Source organism: Diabrotica virgifera, chromosome 1 (assembly GCF_917563875.1).
Source record: "Diabrotica virgifera virgifera chromosome 1, PGI_DIABVI_V3a".
NCBI lineage: Eukaryota > Metazoa > Arthropoda > Insecta > Coleoptera > Chrysomelidae > Diabrotica > Diabrotica virgifera.
The window spans coordinates 16,241,540-16,257,478 of record NC_065443.1 but is presented as its reverse complement, the minus strand read 5'-3'; the positions used below and the strand labels follow the sequence as shown (position 1 = coordinate 16,257,478).

Genomic DNA, 15,939 nt, shown 5'->3' with positions numbered 1-15,939 from the left:
TGACATATCTGATATCAGTACAATAATAAGAAGAGTAAAAGAAGGATCCTTGCGTATAATCCAACCTGCATGAATTCCTACACGCTACATAGCGTACAGAAGAAGAAGAAGATGTAAATTCTGAGTACTAGCAGAACCTGTCGAGATCAATGTAATAAACCGCTTCGCAGTGATAAACAGAAACATTAACAGATAAGAAAATGATTGTCTACAATCTACACAGTAATTTACAGTGTTTTAGAAAGTATTGTGCAATACCGTCAATAATTAATTTAAAGTGGATCAAATTTAAATTATTAAGAACATAAATTCCAAAAATAAGGCGAATTACATTTAAAATTTTAATCAATTTTCTTATCGAATGATAGATATTATCATAAGAATTACATAAGAATGTTTTAGAAATTACATATAAGTAAACTGAATCAGCATCATGGACTATCATTGCTTAAGATAGAAGAACACAAAAATGAAGATTGTTTTATTAGTTTTGTTCGCTGCTTGTTTGTCACAAGCCAAAATAAATCAAGGTAAGTAAATATTTATTGATATTTTTTGTAAGACTAGTTAAGCATTTCCTTCTTCTTTGACTTTTTCTAATGATTAGTTCGCCGTTTTCTTCCTCCGCAGCACTCTATTCTCCCAGTCACCTTGTCTGAGGTTTCTGTCTACCCTATCACAGCATTTCCTGTGTTATGTACCTATACGTTTTCCATCTTGTAGCAGGCCTTCCTCTCTGTCTTCTTGCCAGTAAGTCACGGTTGCTCTGTTAATATTGTTACAGTTTCTTGTGAGATATATTCTTCTTCTTCAGCGTTAAGTAATCCAACTTTGGACATAGGCCTCCCCCAATTCAATTCTGTGTTTTCTATTTTGCGCCACTTGCTTCCAATTATGTCCTCCAATCTTCTTAATGTCATCAGTCCATCTCATTTGTGGCCTTCCTCTGCATCTTCTTCTTCTTCCTAACCATGGTCTCCATTGTTGTATTTCGTGATTCCATCTTTTATCATTTAGTCGGGCATTATGTCCTGCGAAGCTCCATTTTAATTAGGCAGCATGTTCTTCTGCTTCTTTTACTTTGGTTTTGTTTCTAATAAATTTGTTTGTTTTTTGTCTATAAGTCTCACCCCGAGCATTGATCTTTCCATTGCTCTTTGTGCCTTTACTATTTTATTCATATTTGTCTTGGTGAGTGTCCACGTCTGTGAACAATACGTGAGAATAGGGAGGATACACTGATCGTAAACTCTAGTTTTCAAATATTGTTCTATTTTTGTGTTTTTCAAGAACCAACTCAGTTTTCCAAATCCTGCCCACGCTAATCTTATTCTGCTGGTAGTTTCGGCAGTTTGACTTTCTATGTTGTTGTGTAACTTTCATTATTTATCTGTCCCAGGTAGAGGTATTCGCTTACTGTTTCTAAATTTATGTCGTTCAACGTTATTTTTCTACTGTTCGGTGTATTCGTCATTATTTTTGTTTTTTTCATCATATGTTTTGTGAGATATACTCCGGTCTATTCTCCTGCAATAATTTTGTGTATTGCATGATATTTTTTCTCCATTTACTACTTCTGATGGATGTTATATTTTTTTCTATGCTTCTTTTGTTCTATTATACCCTTTTGTGTTATCTATGTCTTGGCTCATTCAATCCCAGTGTCCGTTCTTCTCGAGCCTTATTCTTTGCTTTACTTGTTGTCTGTAATATATATTCTTCTTGTGTTTCTGAGGATCTATCGTTTAGCCATTTTAGCAACGTACTTTTTTCCTTTTAATCATCACTTCTAGATCGTCACTTCTCCAAATATTTCTACAAATATTTATTCTTGTTTGGTTCAATGCCCAGTACTTCGTTTGCCGCTTTATTTATTTTTCCTTTAGGTGTTGAGACATTTCTGTTATAATTCATTTTGTTCATCTGTATCATATTCTGTAGCCTATTCTGATATTGTCTTTAATACTAAATTGTTGTAGAATTTTTACTTTATACAGTAATAACCCAAACTTACGCGATAGTCGGGGTATCTATCTAATCAGCCCTAGACATCCATCCTTGGATATAGGCCTCCTCATCCTTCTTCCATGCTTCTCTATCTTGGTCAATTTGCATCCAACTTGACCCAGTGTGTTTCTTCAGGTCATCTGACCATCGCATCTGTGGCCTTCCCCTTTTTCGTTTGTGGTTCCACGGTTTCCAATGTATAATCATCTTAAGCGCTGGTTTCCTCGAAAGCGGCACCGACAAACAGCGACCGTAGCACTGCGGTGAATTGCGTCAGATTACGGTGAAAAATTCAAGGTTCTTCACTGCGGCAATGGAATGTGCAAGCTCAGCAAGCGGTGGCTTCCAACGCATCCTTGGAAACCAACGCTATTATATTGCATGGTACAATTTTTTATGATGTCATCCATCGCAGTGTTACGATCGCAGGTTGTCAGCACCGCTTTCGAGGAAACCAGCGCTTTAATCCATCTTTCATCCTTTTGCCGTAGGGTGCGTCCGAGTCCGGACACAGTCAGGGTATAATTTCGTATTATGTATGTTTGGATGACATTATTACTCTTTCAAGTCTTCTTAGATATAAAACAAGAAATATCTTTATAAAAGTAATAAATACCCACTCCATTAGACAAAACTGTAGATAAGAAATACCTAATACAAAATAAAATCGCTGATTCCGTGTGAAAATTTCAAACATTGGATGAGCAATAGTGTGTGGGTGGTAATTCTATCTCGTCGATAACTAAACGATTGTGTGGCGCTTAAATAATGAATCGACAAAATTTTAAAATTGCATATCAAATAAAAAATCGACAAGATTTGAAAATCGCGTAACTCTGGGTTCGCGTATGTCGGGGTAGCGTAAGTCGAGGTATTACTCTATTTCTTATTTTCGATTTTTGGCATCCCCTCGGCTCTCTTGTTATTGTCTCTTTGTAGTCCTCTAGTACTAGAATTTCCAAAAATTTATTTTTTATACTCTAGATATACATTTCGATTGGGTGCAGTATACCGGAGAAATACCAGAGAATGCTATAATAGGCGGATCAACTGCTGATGGTGATCCAACGTATGTAGCCCGTTCCTTCCTCAGTGCAGATGAAGATGATGAAAATTATTCTGGAAGTGACTACAATGGTTATGTAGCTGGTGGTGTGTTACCTGGAAAATTGTCGATCGACCTTTGTACTCCGCAGAGTATATACACGCTCACAAAGAACATTGAGGTAAATTTTGCTTATAGATTTGTTTTTAAGTTTATTTTGAAGACTCTACAGTGTTAGCCAAAAGTCCTCGGCCCCTTTATTTTTTGGACGATTATTTAAGGAGAATGTACACTGTAGAGTTAAAGTGAAATCTAGCTAGATTGTAGAGACGCTAGCTGGTAAATCTAATAAACTGTACACACTACAATCATTTTAGTCTCTAGAGTTATCTGGAGTTATCTGAGATTAATTTGGGATAGACTTCCATACTTGGTGTGTACACTGGATAGAGTGTAGTATAGACAGTGGATGTATGTATCTTTTTATTTTTCGAATTTCAGAGATGAATTCTTGTTCTTAAAGTGCCCTCCCCTCAATGGAGGTTGGCTACTACAATTGCAAACTACTCTCTAGAAGTACTGATTGCAATTATTTCTTTTGTAAATTTTGCTTTTAAATCTCTATTTCTGTAGTCCCTCAATGAAACATTCCACAATTCGCGATGCATTTCAGTCAATTCAATTAATTCTAATGTCATATTTTTATCTCATTTTAATTTTATCACACATGGTAAGTTTCGTTCTGCGAAAGATCACTCTCTCTCTAGACAAGGTCACTCCATTTAGTCGATCAAATAGTTTAAAGTGTCTCTAACAACATGCTCAAGACCGTGTGTCCACTACCTACAGTCTAGCTAGATTTATTTTTCTCTACTGAGATCAAAGACTAACTCTTGCTAGACTGCTCTCAACACGAGCCGTTAATAACCGCTATGAATTCCACGATTTTATTGATTAGAACTACCCACGTCATATCTGTGTTCGTATTGGTCAGAAAATTAAGCAATACTAAGACAAATGACAATCAGCTGTTAGACATCATCTGATGGAATTTTTATTTTGATGTAAATAAATATTATTACTGATAAATTTTATAAGCAAAATTATTGTACTGCACCTACAGTGACTCACAGCCTCAATTCTGAAATAATACAATCGCTACTCAATAAAACTAGCTTGTGTCAGTGACTGAATGTTAGAAAAAAATTACATACTGAAAGTAAGTTACTAATAAGTCCTCAAATAGCATAAGCTATGTTTTGGGTTTCAAATATACCATACTTAAATAACAATAATCCTTTAATTATTTTGTGTATGATTTTGATATCAGCTAAAATGATGTAAACTTTTAAAGGAGAATACTTACTTACTTACTTAGTCCTAAGCCTTTCTACCTTTAGGTGTAAGGCTGGTGGAGTTGAGTTTGGCATTGTAGTCTCCATGCTTTCCGATCTTGCGCTAGGTTTCTTGCACTTTCCAATGTCAATCCCTTCTTCTCGACTTCTTTCCTGATTTCATCTACCCACATAACTCTTGGTCTCCCTCTTTTGTTTTTCCCCTGCACTCTCGTTTCGAACACTCGTTTTGTTAGCCTCTCGTTCGACATTCTACACACGTGCCCGAACCATCTAAGTTGTCCTTCTACTATTTTTTCATTGATTGGTTCTAGTTTTAGGTTTTGTCTAATTGTTTCGTTTCGTATTTTGTCTGTCCTTTTTCTGTTTGCTATTTTCCTCAGGAACCTCATTTCCATAGCATTGACTCTGGATTTTTGTCTCCCCGTCAATGTCCATGTCTCGCTGCTATACATGATTGTTGGTCTAACTACTGATTTAACGACTGCCGTTTTTACTTTTTCCGGTATCCCTTTTTTCCCAAAAAATGTTGTTTTCATAGTGTTAAATAAGCTTCCTGTTCGTCCCATTCTCTCGTTTATTTCCATGTCTTGTTTACCATTTGATTCGATTATTACTCCTAGGTATTTAAAATATTCCACTTGCTCTAGTTGTTTCCCGTCTAATTCTATTGCGTGTGTCTTCCTCGTATTTGAAATTATCATTGTTTTTGTTTTCTCTGTATTAATTTTCATATTTATGTTTGATAGTTCTTCTTCTAGGATTTCAAGATTGTTCTGTAAGTCTTCTCTGTTTTCTGCTATCAATACCATGTCGTCTGCAAATAGTAGCTCCGATAGTTGAGTCTGTTTCATTTGCCAGTATCCTAATGTTAGTTTTCTCATTCTTCTCTTGGCTTTCTTTATCGCTTCATCCAGTACCACTGAGAATAGCAGTGGACTCAGCACGCATCCCTGTTTGACGCCTTGACTTGTAGAAAATTCTCTGGATTCCTCGTTATTGGTTCTTACTGTATTTGTATTATTTTTGTACATATCCTTTATTACTTCTATTATGTGTCTGTCGACTCCCCTTTCTGTTAGTGTCTTCCAAACGTCCTTTCTTCGGATTCTGTCAAACGCCTTTTCCAGGTCAATGAAGCACATATGTATCTCTCTATTTTTCTTGATTACCTTCTCACTTACTTGTCTTAATGTGAATATTAGGTCTTGCGTGCTTCTGTCCTTCCTGAATCCACACTGTGTGTCTTCCATAGTTGTTTCTATTTGTGTTTTTATTCTTGTCTCTAGTATTCTTGCTAATACCTTCCCAGGGATACTTGATATGGTGATACCTCGGTAATTATTACAGTTTCTCTTGTCTCCCTTTTTGTGTATTGGTAATATAATGTCTTTCTTCCAGTCCTTTGGTAATTCTGCTCTATTTATGATATAATTCATTAGTTCTTTCATGCTATCCATTCCCTCTGTCCCCATGAATTTTATCATTTCCGGGGTGATATGATCCTTGCCTGGTGCTTTGCCCAGTTTTACTCTTTCTATTGCTTTCTCTAATTCCTCTCTTGTTATGGATTCCACTTGTTGTTCTTCATTCCTTTCTTGTATCTCCCCTATGTTGTCCTTGTCTACATGAGTTAGCTCTTTGAAATGTTCTCTCCATCTTTCCATTATTTGTTTTTCTTCTGTTAGTACGTTTCCATTCTTGTCTTTTATATTCGGCATCGTGTGCTCTTTCTTTTGTCTGAGTTGTTTTAATGCGCCGTAGAAGAGTTTTTGGTTTTCCCTATAATTTTTTGTCATTTTTTGTCCAAATATCTCCCATGACCTTTCCTTTCCTGCTTTCACCGCTATTTTAACCTCTTTCCTTTTTTCTTTATATGCTTCGTAATCTTCCGGGTGTTTTGTGCTTAGGTATCTTTTCCATTTGTCTTTTTTGTTCTTTATTTTCTCTCGTATTTCTTCCGTCCACCATTCTGTTCTCCTCATGTTAGTGTTTGCTATTTTTGCTTTCCCGCAAGTTTCCTCAGCTGCTTTGATTACGCTGGTTTTTAGATATTCCCATTTTTTTTCTATATTTGTATTTTTTGCCCTACCTTTCAAAGTATTATCTAAGTTTTCTTGGAATTTCTTCTTATATATTTCCTCTTTTAATTTGTAACTTTTTATTTTTTCATTTACTACCTTTCTTCTCTTTTCTTCTTTTTCCTCTGTTGTTCTCATTCTCATTATTACTAGATGGTGGTCACTGCCAATCTCCGAGCCTCTTTTCACTTTCGTATCCTGTACTCTTTTCCATTTGTTGCTGCTTACCAAAAAGTAATCTATGATTGATTTTTCGTTTCTGCTGTCTTGTACTCTCGTGTATTTGTGTACTTCTTTATGTTTAAATTTTGTATTTGTTATAACTAGTTTATTCTCCATACATATTTCTATTATTCTTTCACCATTTCTGTTTAGCATTTCTTCTCCTTCTTTTCCCATGCACTCCTCTATTCCGCTGTTGTTGTTTCCGACTCTACCGTTTAGATCTCCCATTACAATTATGTTTTCTTCCCCATTATCAATTTGCATTTGGAGCTCCTCGAAAAATTTATCTTTCTCTTCCTTTCTTGCATCTTCATTTACTCCGTAGGCTGTTATTATTGTCCATATTTCTTCGTCCATCAGTTTAATTTTCACCGATAATATTCTCTGGTTAACATATGTTTCTTCTATAACGTGTTGTAGTCTATTCGGTGCAATTATTATCCCGACTCCTTCTTTTGCTCTCTCTTTTGTATCCGCTCCTACCCAAAGTAACCAATATCCTTTGTGTATTTTCTTAAGACCTTTTCCTTTCATCTTCGTTTCTGTTATTCCTAGTATTTCTATTTTTTGTCTTATCATATCTTCTACCAGTTCTTCCTCTTTTCCATTGATGCTTCTCACATTCCATGTTCCCATTTTTATCTCTCCTTTTTTCTGCAATCTAGCTTTCCCCTTTTTCCTATTTTCATCCTTGTTTACCTTTGCATCATCTTTTTCCCTATCGCTTTTCCCATTCATTGCCTTGGTTGTCATTGTTGTGGGTCCGGTCTCATTATTTTCTTTTAGTTTTTTGAAGTCCCTTCCCCGATATTTCTGTGAGTTAGTATAAGTTTCTCTTTATTATGGTCCCATTTCCACTCCTTTCCATTAATCTCCAGTTTCATATATCCTATCTTCGTAGTATTACCTTTGTCTTTTTCTTCTTTTGCCATTTTCCTAATTTTTGCTTGTATTTCCCTTTCCTTTCTTGTTAAATCTGATTCTATATACACCTTTTGTCCCTGTAGATTTTTCAGTTTTCCTTTGTTTTTTAGTACACTCATCTTATCCGTTAGGTTTTCCATTTCTGCTACAAAGATTTGGTCGCCGATCTTCACCGCTCCTCTCAGTCTGACCTCTAATTTCAGATTTCTTCCTATGAAGTGTTCTACTGACTCCTTTACAGGCTTTCCGTCGGTAGCATCTAGTGTTAGGCCTTTTAATACTATATTATTTCTCCGTCTATCTTTTTCCAATTGTTCTATTCTATTGTTTGCCATTTTTAAACCTTCTTCCAATTTTTCGTTTTTTTCTTTCAGCTCCTTAATATATTCCATCGTTTCTTTTTGGTCTTTCCGTATGGTTCTTATTTCTGCCATCATTTCATCATTTTTCCACATAACTTCCCGCATCATTTTTATCATCTCTTCATTTGTGTCGTTGCTTTTATTCGGTGTTCGTCTCGTCAGGTTACTCTTTTCAAAATATAATTTATCTTCTTTATATTTTTTCTTCTTAGATTCTTCGTCGCCACTATCAGATAGTTCTTCATTCTTTCTATAGGTTTCCTTTCGGATTGTTCCTGTTCCGCCACTGGCCATTTTAAATTAAATGTTAACCTCAGCACTAATATAAATATTATTATTATACACTTAGAAGTTTATTTTTATTTCGCACAAGAACGCTTTTTAAGTTTAACGATTATCGATAACGATAGGTCTTTTAAAAAACCGGTGTTTTTATTGTGATAGGTTTCGAATTCGAAATTACCTTATCGCCAATACACCTGCCACACGACCTCTCGCCTCGCTTGCCAAACTCGAACTCGAGAATACTAATAAAGAAAACAAAACTCGCCTTGTTGCTTATTTCTTTGGTTGATAGAAGATTTCTTTCTTGCAGTTCAGCTATGTAGATTATTTTTTTTGTAATATCCGTCTAATTGTTTCAGGGTTACATCTTTTTCCAAACTGTCTTTCCACCTCATCTCTCAATATTGGTGCACTTTTTTGGGATTATTTGCTATTTCTCTGACAATACATCTTAGCTATTAGGACTTTGGAGACAGCTGCTCTGAAAAGTTCGTTTGATATACCTACATCCGTACCATTCTCTCAGGTTGCACAGCCGCACGATATTCTGCATCGTCCTATGCTTCTTTTTCCTTGAATTTTTCCCTGCATAATGAGTTGGAGCAAGTTGTTTTGGCCCATACATAGCAACATTTTTCATACGAATTTCTAGTTACATACAACCTATATTTTCATGTCGTAAGGCCAAACCCAGTTATACCAGGAAATTGGCTCAGGCCATAGCATTATTCTCTACATATAAAAACTTAAGAAAGTGTGTCCTTTTAGATGACACAACAGATCGAACATAACGAGCCATGTGTATCTTTTTCGGTACACAGCATTGAGGACAGTGTGTATCTAAAAGGATACACTGGCGCTGAGGGTGTTAATTATTGCATATTTGAAACCCAAAACATAGCTTATGCTATTTTAGAAGACTAATACTAACTTATCTACTTTCAAAATGTAAGTTTTTTCTAATAAATATTGAGCCACTGACACAAGCAAGCTTTATTGAGTAGTGACTGCATAATTTAAGCTGTGAGCCCCTGTATATGTTTATCAGTCGTGGCCTAGTTACACATTAAAATTGTTTCGTTGATCATTCGCTGCTTTGCTTTCTTCAACGTGCACACTGATTTTTGTACAGCAGCTTTTGTAGCCAATAGTTACTCTTGTTTGTTTTCTAGATTTTTCCTAATCTGGACTTGATTTCTTTTTGGTTTGTTACTGTCTCCCTTCTACAATAGAGAGAGAGTTTGAGGCTTATTATTCGTTAAAGTGTTGGAATGCCTGTGGGTTTTGATATATGTGTACCTACTACCACAACTCTTAATACAAAATTTGATCAAACTAAACTGATAGTGTAACCACTAGATTTTTATAATTTGTACAAACGGCAGTTGTGACGTAACTTCCTGAGTTTGCTCAAACTGTTCGATCAAATTATTTGATAGTGAAACCACAACTTTAAGGATTTAAGTAACATCAATTTAATTTGCAATAAAAAAGATCATGAAGATTTGACGATGCTTGTAAATGCATACATTTACATATGTAAAAACATTGAACCACAGAAACGGTTTTTCTCCACAAAGAAACAAAAATCGTAGCAACAACACATTAATAAGTGATACGTTTAAAAATCCAAATGTAAATGAAATATGAAATTTCAGACTTTTTAAAAGGACACAAGACCAAGACACAACATGCCCTATATTTCACAAAATGCCGAAGAAAATTATAATTATATAATATGTATAACATATAATTTCCCCTAAATTACGTTTCCTCATATCCAGTATATTTACTTTTTACTACAGTGTACATACATTCATCTTTCATCATTATATCTGGTAGTGAAATTTGGAGGGAGGAAATAAACGGATGTAAGCTTTTCAACTAGTCATAACAAGTGACGTAATAGACGACGTTACGGACTACGTTTTATAAATTAAGTTTTATTGTAAAAATAGTGAATGTAAATAAATTAAAATAGAAACTAAATAAATTAAATGTTAAAATTCAATATAAATTAGAAGAATTAAAATGATTTCACTATTTTAAGCGAATTGCAGATAATACAATTGAAATTATCTCTGTTTTTAGATACTGACTGTGGTCAATGGAACAAAAATCGAATGGATTAAATCTTACCAGCACACATTCATGGACCTCTTCAACTCAGACGACTATCGTCCTGTAAGGATCGGCTGGCTAGCAAACGGGGAGAAGTGGAACTCCACTCTTTATTTGGGCAGCTCTTTAGGCGCCGGTGTCGAAACCATTGGACACATAATGACATCGGCAATTCCAACATACAATAATCAACAGAACTGGTATCCATTTTACGGAAGTCAATTCGGGGACCTGATGTATAAAGTATTAGTTTATTATATTTAAATACTTAAAAAGTACTCTTTTTAATAAACAATATGAAATTATTTGTTTTTTTATTAAGGCTATGGGTACATAATTCGCAAATATTTTACGTGTATCCCTACTTTTTCTGTCTTTACACGGCAAATTACGCGTAGTAAAATTCACACTGGTATGGATATGTAAACATTACTAGAATGTCACTCTACTTGAAAATGTCATGATTAATTTCAAGAGATGGGTTTTGAATGTTCTTGGATAACTGTTATTTTTATAATTGGAAATTATTAATTCAGTTAATAAATGTGATAATTTTTTCACTAACTATGTATTCCGTGATTGTAATAATTTATTTGTACAACAAAGACTAATACTCAATCGAGAAAAGAGGAAAAGTGTTAAAGTGATATGGAACGCTTACAATTTTGAACATCTTTAACAACAAAATACTTGGATCACAGAATATATTATCCTGATGTATTCTCTGCTTGGATCTTCCACAAATAATACACAATAAATAACTTTTTATTAAGTTCACGTCTTAAATCAATTATTTATCAAATACACTATATTTCAATAATATTTAATCAATAACTCAACATATTCCCGATGCAATGTCAAATATTTAAAATTGTCACTGACTGTCAGTGTCTGACTGACAATATATGCTGACAATATTATATTCGGTTGAGTGCGTTGTAAGACAAAGATAGATTTGGAAAATATTACCACGGAATTGTGTTTATTTTTTTCGAATCCTGAAAAAACCAATAAATATTTTTGAAAAATTTAAACGCAGAATGAAAGACTAAATTATTACCGAGGGCCGAAAGTCCCTTAGAATAAATAAAAAGTTTATTTTGAATGATATATTTGAAATTAAAAATCACACTAAATTTTCTCTTAGTTTTTCACCCCTGTAACTTATTAAAATAAACATTATAGAAGTTCTCAGGGACTTTCGGCCCTTGCTAATAACGTGATCTTTAATTCTGCGTTTAAATTTTTCAAAAATACTTATTAGTTTTCTCAGGATTCGAAAAAAATGAATCCCCATTTGAATTGCATTGCAGCCGAAAATACGTACCGATCCTCTTAAGGACATGGTGGCGTATCAACAAAATACAGTGATGAGCGCGCTAATAACCGGCAAAATAACGCAAAAGAGGGAAAGTATATTTAATTGTGAGATAAAAAGAAATAAAACTAGTAGAGGTCTTAATTTTAGCGACAGTAACATATAAATTGACATTATATTGATTGTTTACCACCTTTAGACGTATCAGAGCAGTATGTCAACTAAAACTGTCACGGTGACATTGGCATTTCTCAAACTCGTCCGATACGTCTAAAGGTGGGAAACAATCAATATAATGGCATTCTATAAGTTACTATCGCTAAATTTAACACCTCCACTAGGTTCATCTCTTTTATCTCACAACTTAATATGTTTTCCATCTTTTGCGTTATTTTGCCGGTTATTAGAGTTTTTGAAGTTATACTTCTTTAGGCACCAGGTAGTCCGTTCTTTAACGGTAAAATATTGCAAAATCTCTAAATTTTAAAGAACCGCTTGGATTGACATGAAATTTGGCATACACATAGCTAACAAGTCAAAGAAAAAAAGTGATATTGTGCCGATATGTGCTTTTGCTATGGGGGTGGTTTTCACCCCCTCTTGGGGGTGAAAAAATATTCGTCCAAAGAAAGTCAGGAAATGAATAAACTGGCTAATTTTAAGTAACTTTTGTTCTATAGAGTTTTTCCACTAAGTCAATACTTTTTATACTCAATATGTTCATTTTTTCAACAAAATAACCACGCTTTTAGACGGTTTTTCGCAAATAACTCAAATAGTAAGTATTTTGTCGAAAAAAAATTCTTAACAAAAATATAGCCTGTAAAATTTAAAAAAAAATGGTGTATATATCACGTCTCTACACCTAGTAAAAGCAGAGTTATAGCTAATAAAAATAGGTTCATATTCGTCAAATTCCAAATGGAATATTTTAACGTGAAATAACCAAAAATGAAGCACATTTCGGGGAAAACTCATTACAACTTATTTAAAGTGTTTAAAAAAGCTTTATTTTTGTTTTATAAAAAAAATTTCTAGCATCAAAATTAAACAAGTTACGCTCAAAAAAAAGTTAGTCCCTTTTGGTATTGGTAAAAAAATCGAGAAAATCACCCCCTAATTAGTATCTTAAATGATCTTAATCGTTACGACTTCACAAGTTGCTTGACTCGTGTATATATTGTTTATATGATCTGTAAGTTTCATCGGTGCAAAGTCCTTATTATTGAAAGGGCTGTAGTTAAAATGGGTTGAACGAATCACTGATCACGAATGTATGCAAATTTAGAAACACCAAATCTTAATCAATTTTTGTCTAACAGAAAAACAAAAAAATACATGATATTCAGAAAAGCAAATCTGACTTTTTTTTGTTTTTCGAGATTTTTGGTATCTCTAACAATTTTTAAGTTATTTTGAAAAAAAAGCATATTTTTCAAAATTTAAATTTTTAAAAATTTTACTTTGAAACCAAATTTTTTCAAAAATAAGCACTTTGAATCGACGAAACTTACAGATCATATAAACACAACATAAGTAAAATAATTTTTGGAGCGGTAACGAATAATTTCATTTACGTTGCTAATTAGAGACTTTTTATAAAAACAAAAATAAAGACTTTTTTAAACACTATAAAAAAGTTATAATGGGTTTTCCCAAAAAGTGCTTAATTTTTTGGATATTTCACGTCGAAATATTCTATTTGAAATTTGGTAAATATGAATCTATTTTTCATTGGCTATAACTCCGGTTCTACGAGATCCAGAAACCTAACGCGTGCACCATTTTTTTTTACTTTTTAATAAGCTATATTTTTGCTAACAACGTTTTTTTCGACAAAATACTTACTTTTTGAGTTATTTGCGAAAAAGCGTCTAAAAATGTGGTTATTTTGTTGAAAAATGAACATATTCACTCGCAAATAACTCGAAAAGTGTTGACTTGGCGGAAAAGCTCTATAGAACAAAAGTTACTTAAAATTAGTCAGTTTACCCATTTCCGGACTTATTTTGGACATATATTTTTTCACCCCCAGGGCAAAAGCACACATCGGCACAATATTACTTTTTTCTTTGACATGTAAGCTATACGTATGCCAAATTTCATGTCAATCCCAGCGGTTCTTTAAAATTTGGAGCAAAAACCGTGAACGAATGGACTAAGAGTGAATTTTTACATTCCCTGGCGGATGCGCACATCGACAGTATGGTATTAGTCGCTACATCTTAGTCTTAGGTATTAGTCGCTAAGTTATGTAGTGCAAATAAGGTGAAAAGAATATATTATTATACTCTGGGCTAATTAGCAAAATTCATGGAAAAGTTATTTACCAGCAATTTTATTGCTGGAATCGAATTATAAGATCCTATATATTAATAATATAGGTATGCAAAGTCCGCAGATAGTGTGCTACTTTTTTTATAAACAAAATGGCGCCGACAAATCGTATTTTTTTCAATTATTGCTCTATAACTCCGAAGATTTTAACTTTACGACAAAAACACCCAAATAAAAATTCACCGAAATTAAATTCTGCATAGAGATATGTTTTTCACGATTTGCTCTGACTAAAATTTTCCTCGGAAAATGCGGGTTTTCCTAACAAAAACTATAATTTTCAAATAAAGTTTTAGGTAAGTAATTATTAATCGATAATTAAATAACTTGGTGACATCAAAGATTTCTTGGTATATATTGTAATTCCAGAAGCCGGTGAAAATTAGACGAATATTTTAGCAACAATTCAATTGTTAATTAACAATTTACGATCGCAATAATAACCAAAATAATCATGATACATTGATCAAACTTATAAAGATTATAAAGATGAGATGCTTGTTTAATATTTTATCGACAAAATATAAATTTTTCTTTTTTTTGCATAATCTTTAAATTTTGAAAAAAAAATAGTTATAATACGTTGGTCTAATTAGTAAAGTACAAAGAAAGGTTATTTACCAGCAATTTTATTGCTTTAATCGAATTATAAGATCTTATATATTATTAATATAGGTATGCAAAGTCCACAGATAGTGTGCTACTTTTTTTATAAACAAAATGGCGCCGACAAATCGTATTTTTTTCAATTATTGCTCTATAACTCCGAAGATTTTAACTTTACACCAAAAATACTCAAATAAAAATTCACCCCAATTTAATTCTACATAGAGGCATGTTTTTCCCGATTTGCTCCGACGAAAATTTTCCTCGGAAAATGTGGGTTTTCCCAACAAAATCTCGAATTTTCAAATAAATTTTTTGGGCCAGTAATTATTTATTAATAATTATATAGCTTGGTGAAATAAAAGCTTTCTTGGTATAGATTATAAATTCAGAAGCCGGTTAAAATGAAACGAATAGTTTAGCAACAATTCAATTGTTAATTAACAATTTACAGTTGCAATAACAACCAAAATAATCATGAGACATTGATCAAACTTAGAAAGATTATAAAGGTGTGATGCTTATTTAATATTTTGTCGACAAAATATAAATTTTTCATTTTTTTGCATAATTTTTAAATGTTTAAAAAAATTGTTATAAACAAATTGTAATTTCTTAGAAATTGTTTAATATATTCTAATTTTAAAAAATACTTAAAATGCGTATTTCATAGGTCTTGAAAATGAATGCTTTAAAAAAGTTTTTCAACAATTTGCAAAAAAGTTAGGAAACAGCAAAATAAATATACGATATATCCATTGTTTATAATTTGTTTTAATTGTTTCAAAGCTTAAAAGTGAGTCTATGGTACAATCTAATTACTCACAAAGAATGTCAAAAATTAGTGCAATGATTATAAATATGTTAATCAAAGATTAAAAAATCTTTTTTTTGTAATTTTTAGCGCGGAAGTAGGCTTGATACAGAGCCGGAGATAAAATGTTCACTCGAAGCGACTGACACGCTTAAGCTCGCGCGAGTTGTGTATGTGGGCGGGTAGCTACGGTACTGTATTATTCTACTTTCGCGCGTGTAAATTACAAAAAAATATATTTATAATCTTTAATTAAAATATAACCATTAAGCTGATAATCGATATTGTTTTATAAATAATTAACTTGTACTTTAAACTCACTTCTACGCTTTGAAAGAATTAAAAAAAATTATTAACACCGTAGTAATAGTATGTTTACTTTGCTGTTTCATAACTTTTTTGCAAATGGTTGCAAAAAGTTTTAAAGCATTCATTTTCAAAATATTTGAAATGCGCATT

At 33.0% G+C, this 15,939-nt stretch overlaps 1 protein-coding gene across 2 annotated transcripts in view; it reads left to right on the top strand.

The window, feature by feature from the left end:
* Positions 1–240: 240 nt before the first annotated feature.
* LOC114333322 (uncharacterized) overlaps positions 241–15,939 on the top strand; it is a 32,219-nt gene continuing 16,520 nt past the window's right edge. The window contains exons 1-3 of one of the 2 annotated variants that reach the window (XM_028283525.1): positions 241–530; positions 2,992–3,233; positions 10,376–10,710. In XM_028283525.1, coding sequence (XP_028139326.1) covers positions 470–530; positions 2,992–3,233; positions 10,376–10,669 — 597 coding nt within the window. In that variant the 5' untranslated portion in view covers positions 241–469 and the 3' untranslated portion in view covers positions 10,670–10,710. Of the gene's footprint in view, positions 531–2,991; positions 3,234–10,375; positions 10,711–15,939 lie in introns of those variants that run through there. The other variant, XM_050643945.1, reaches the window with a different exon arrangement.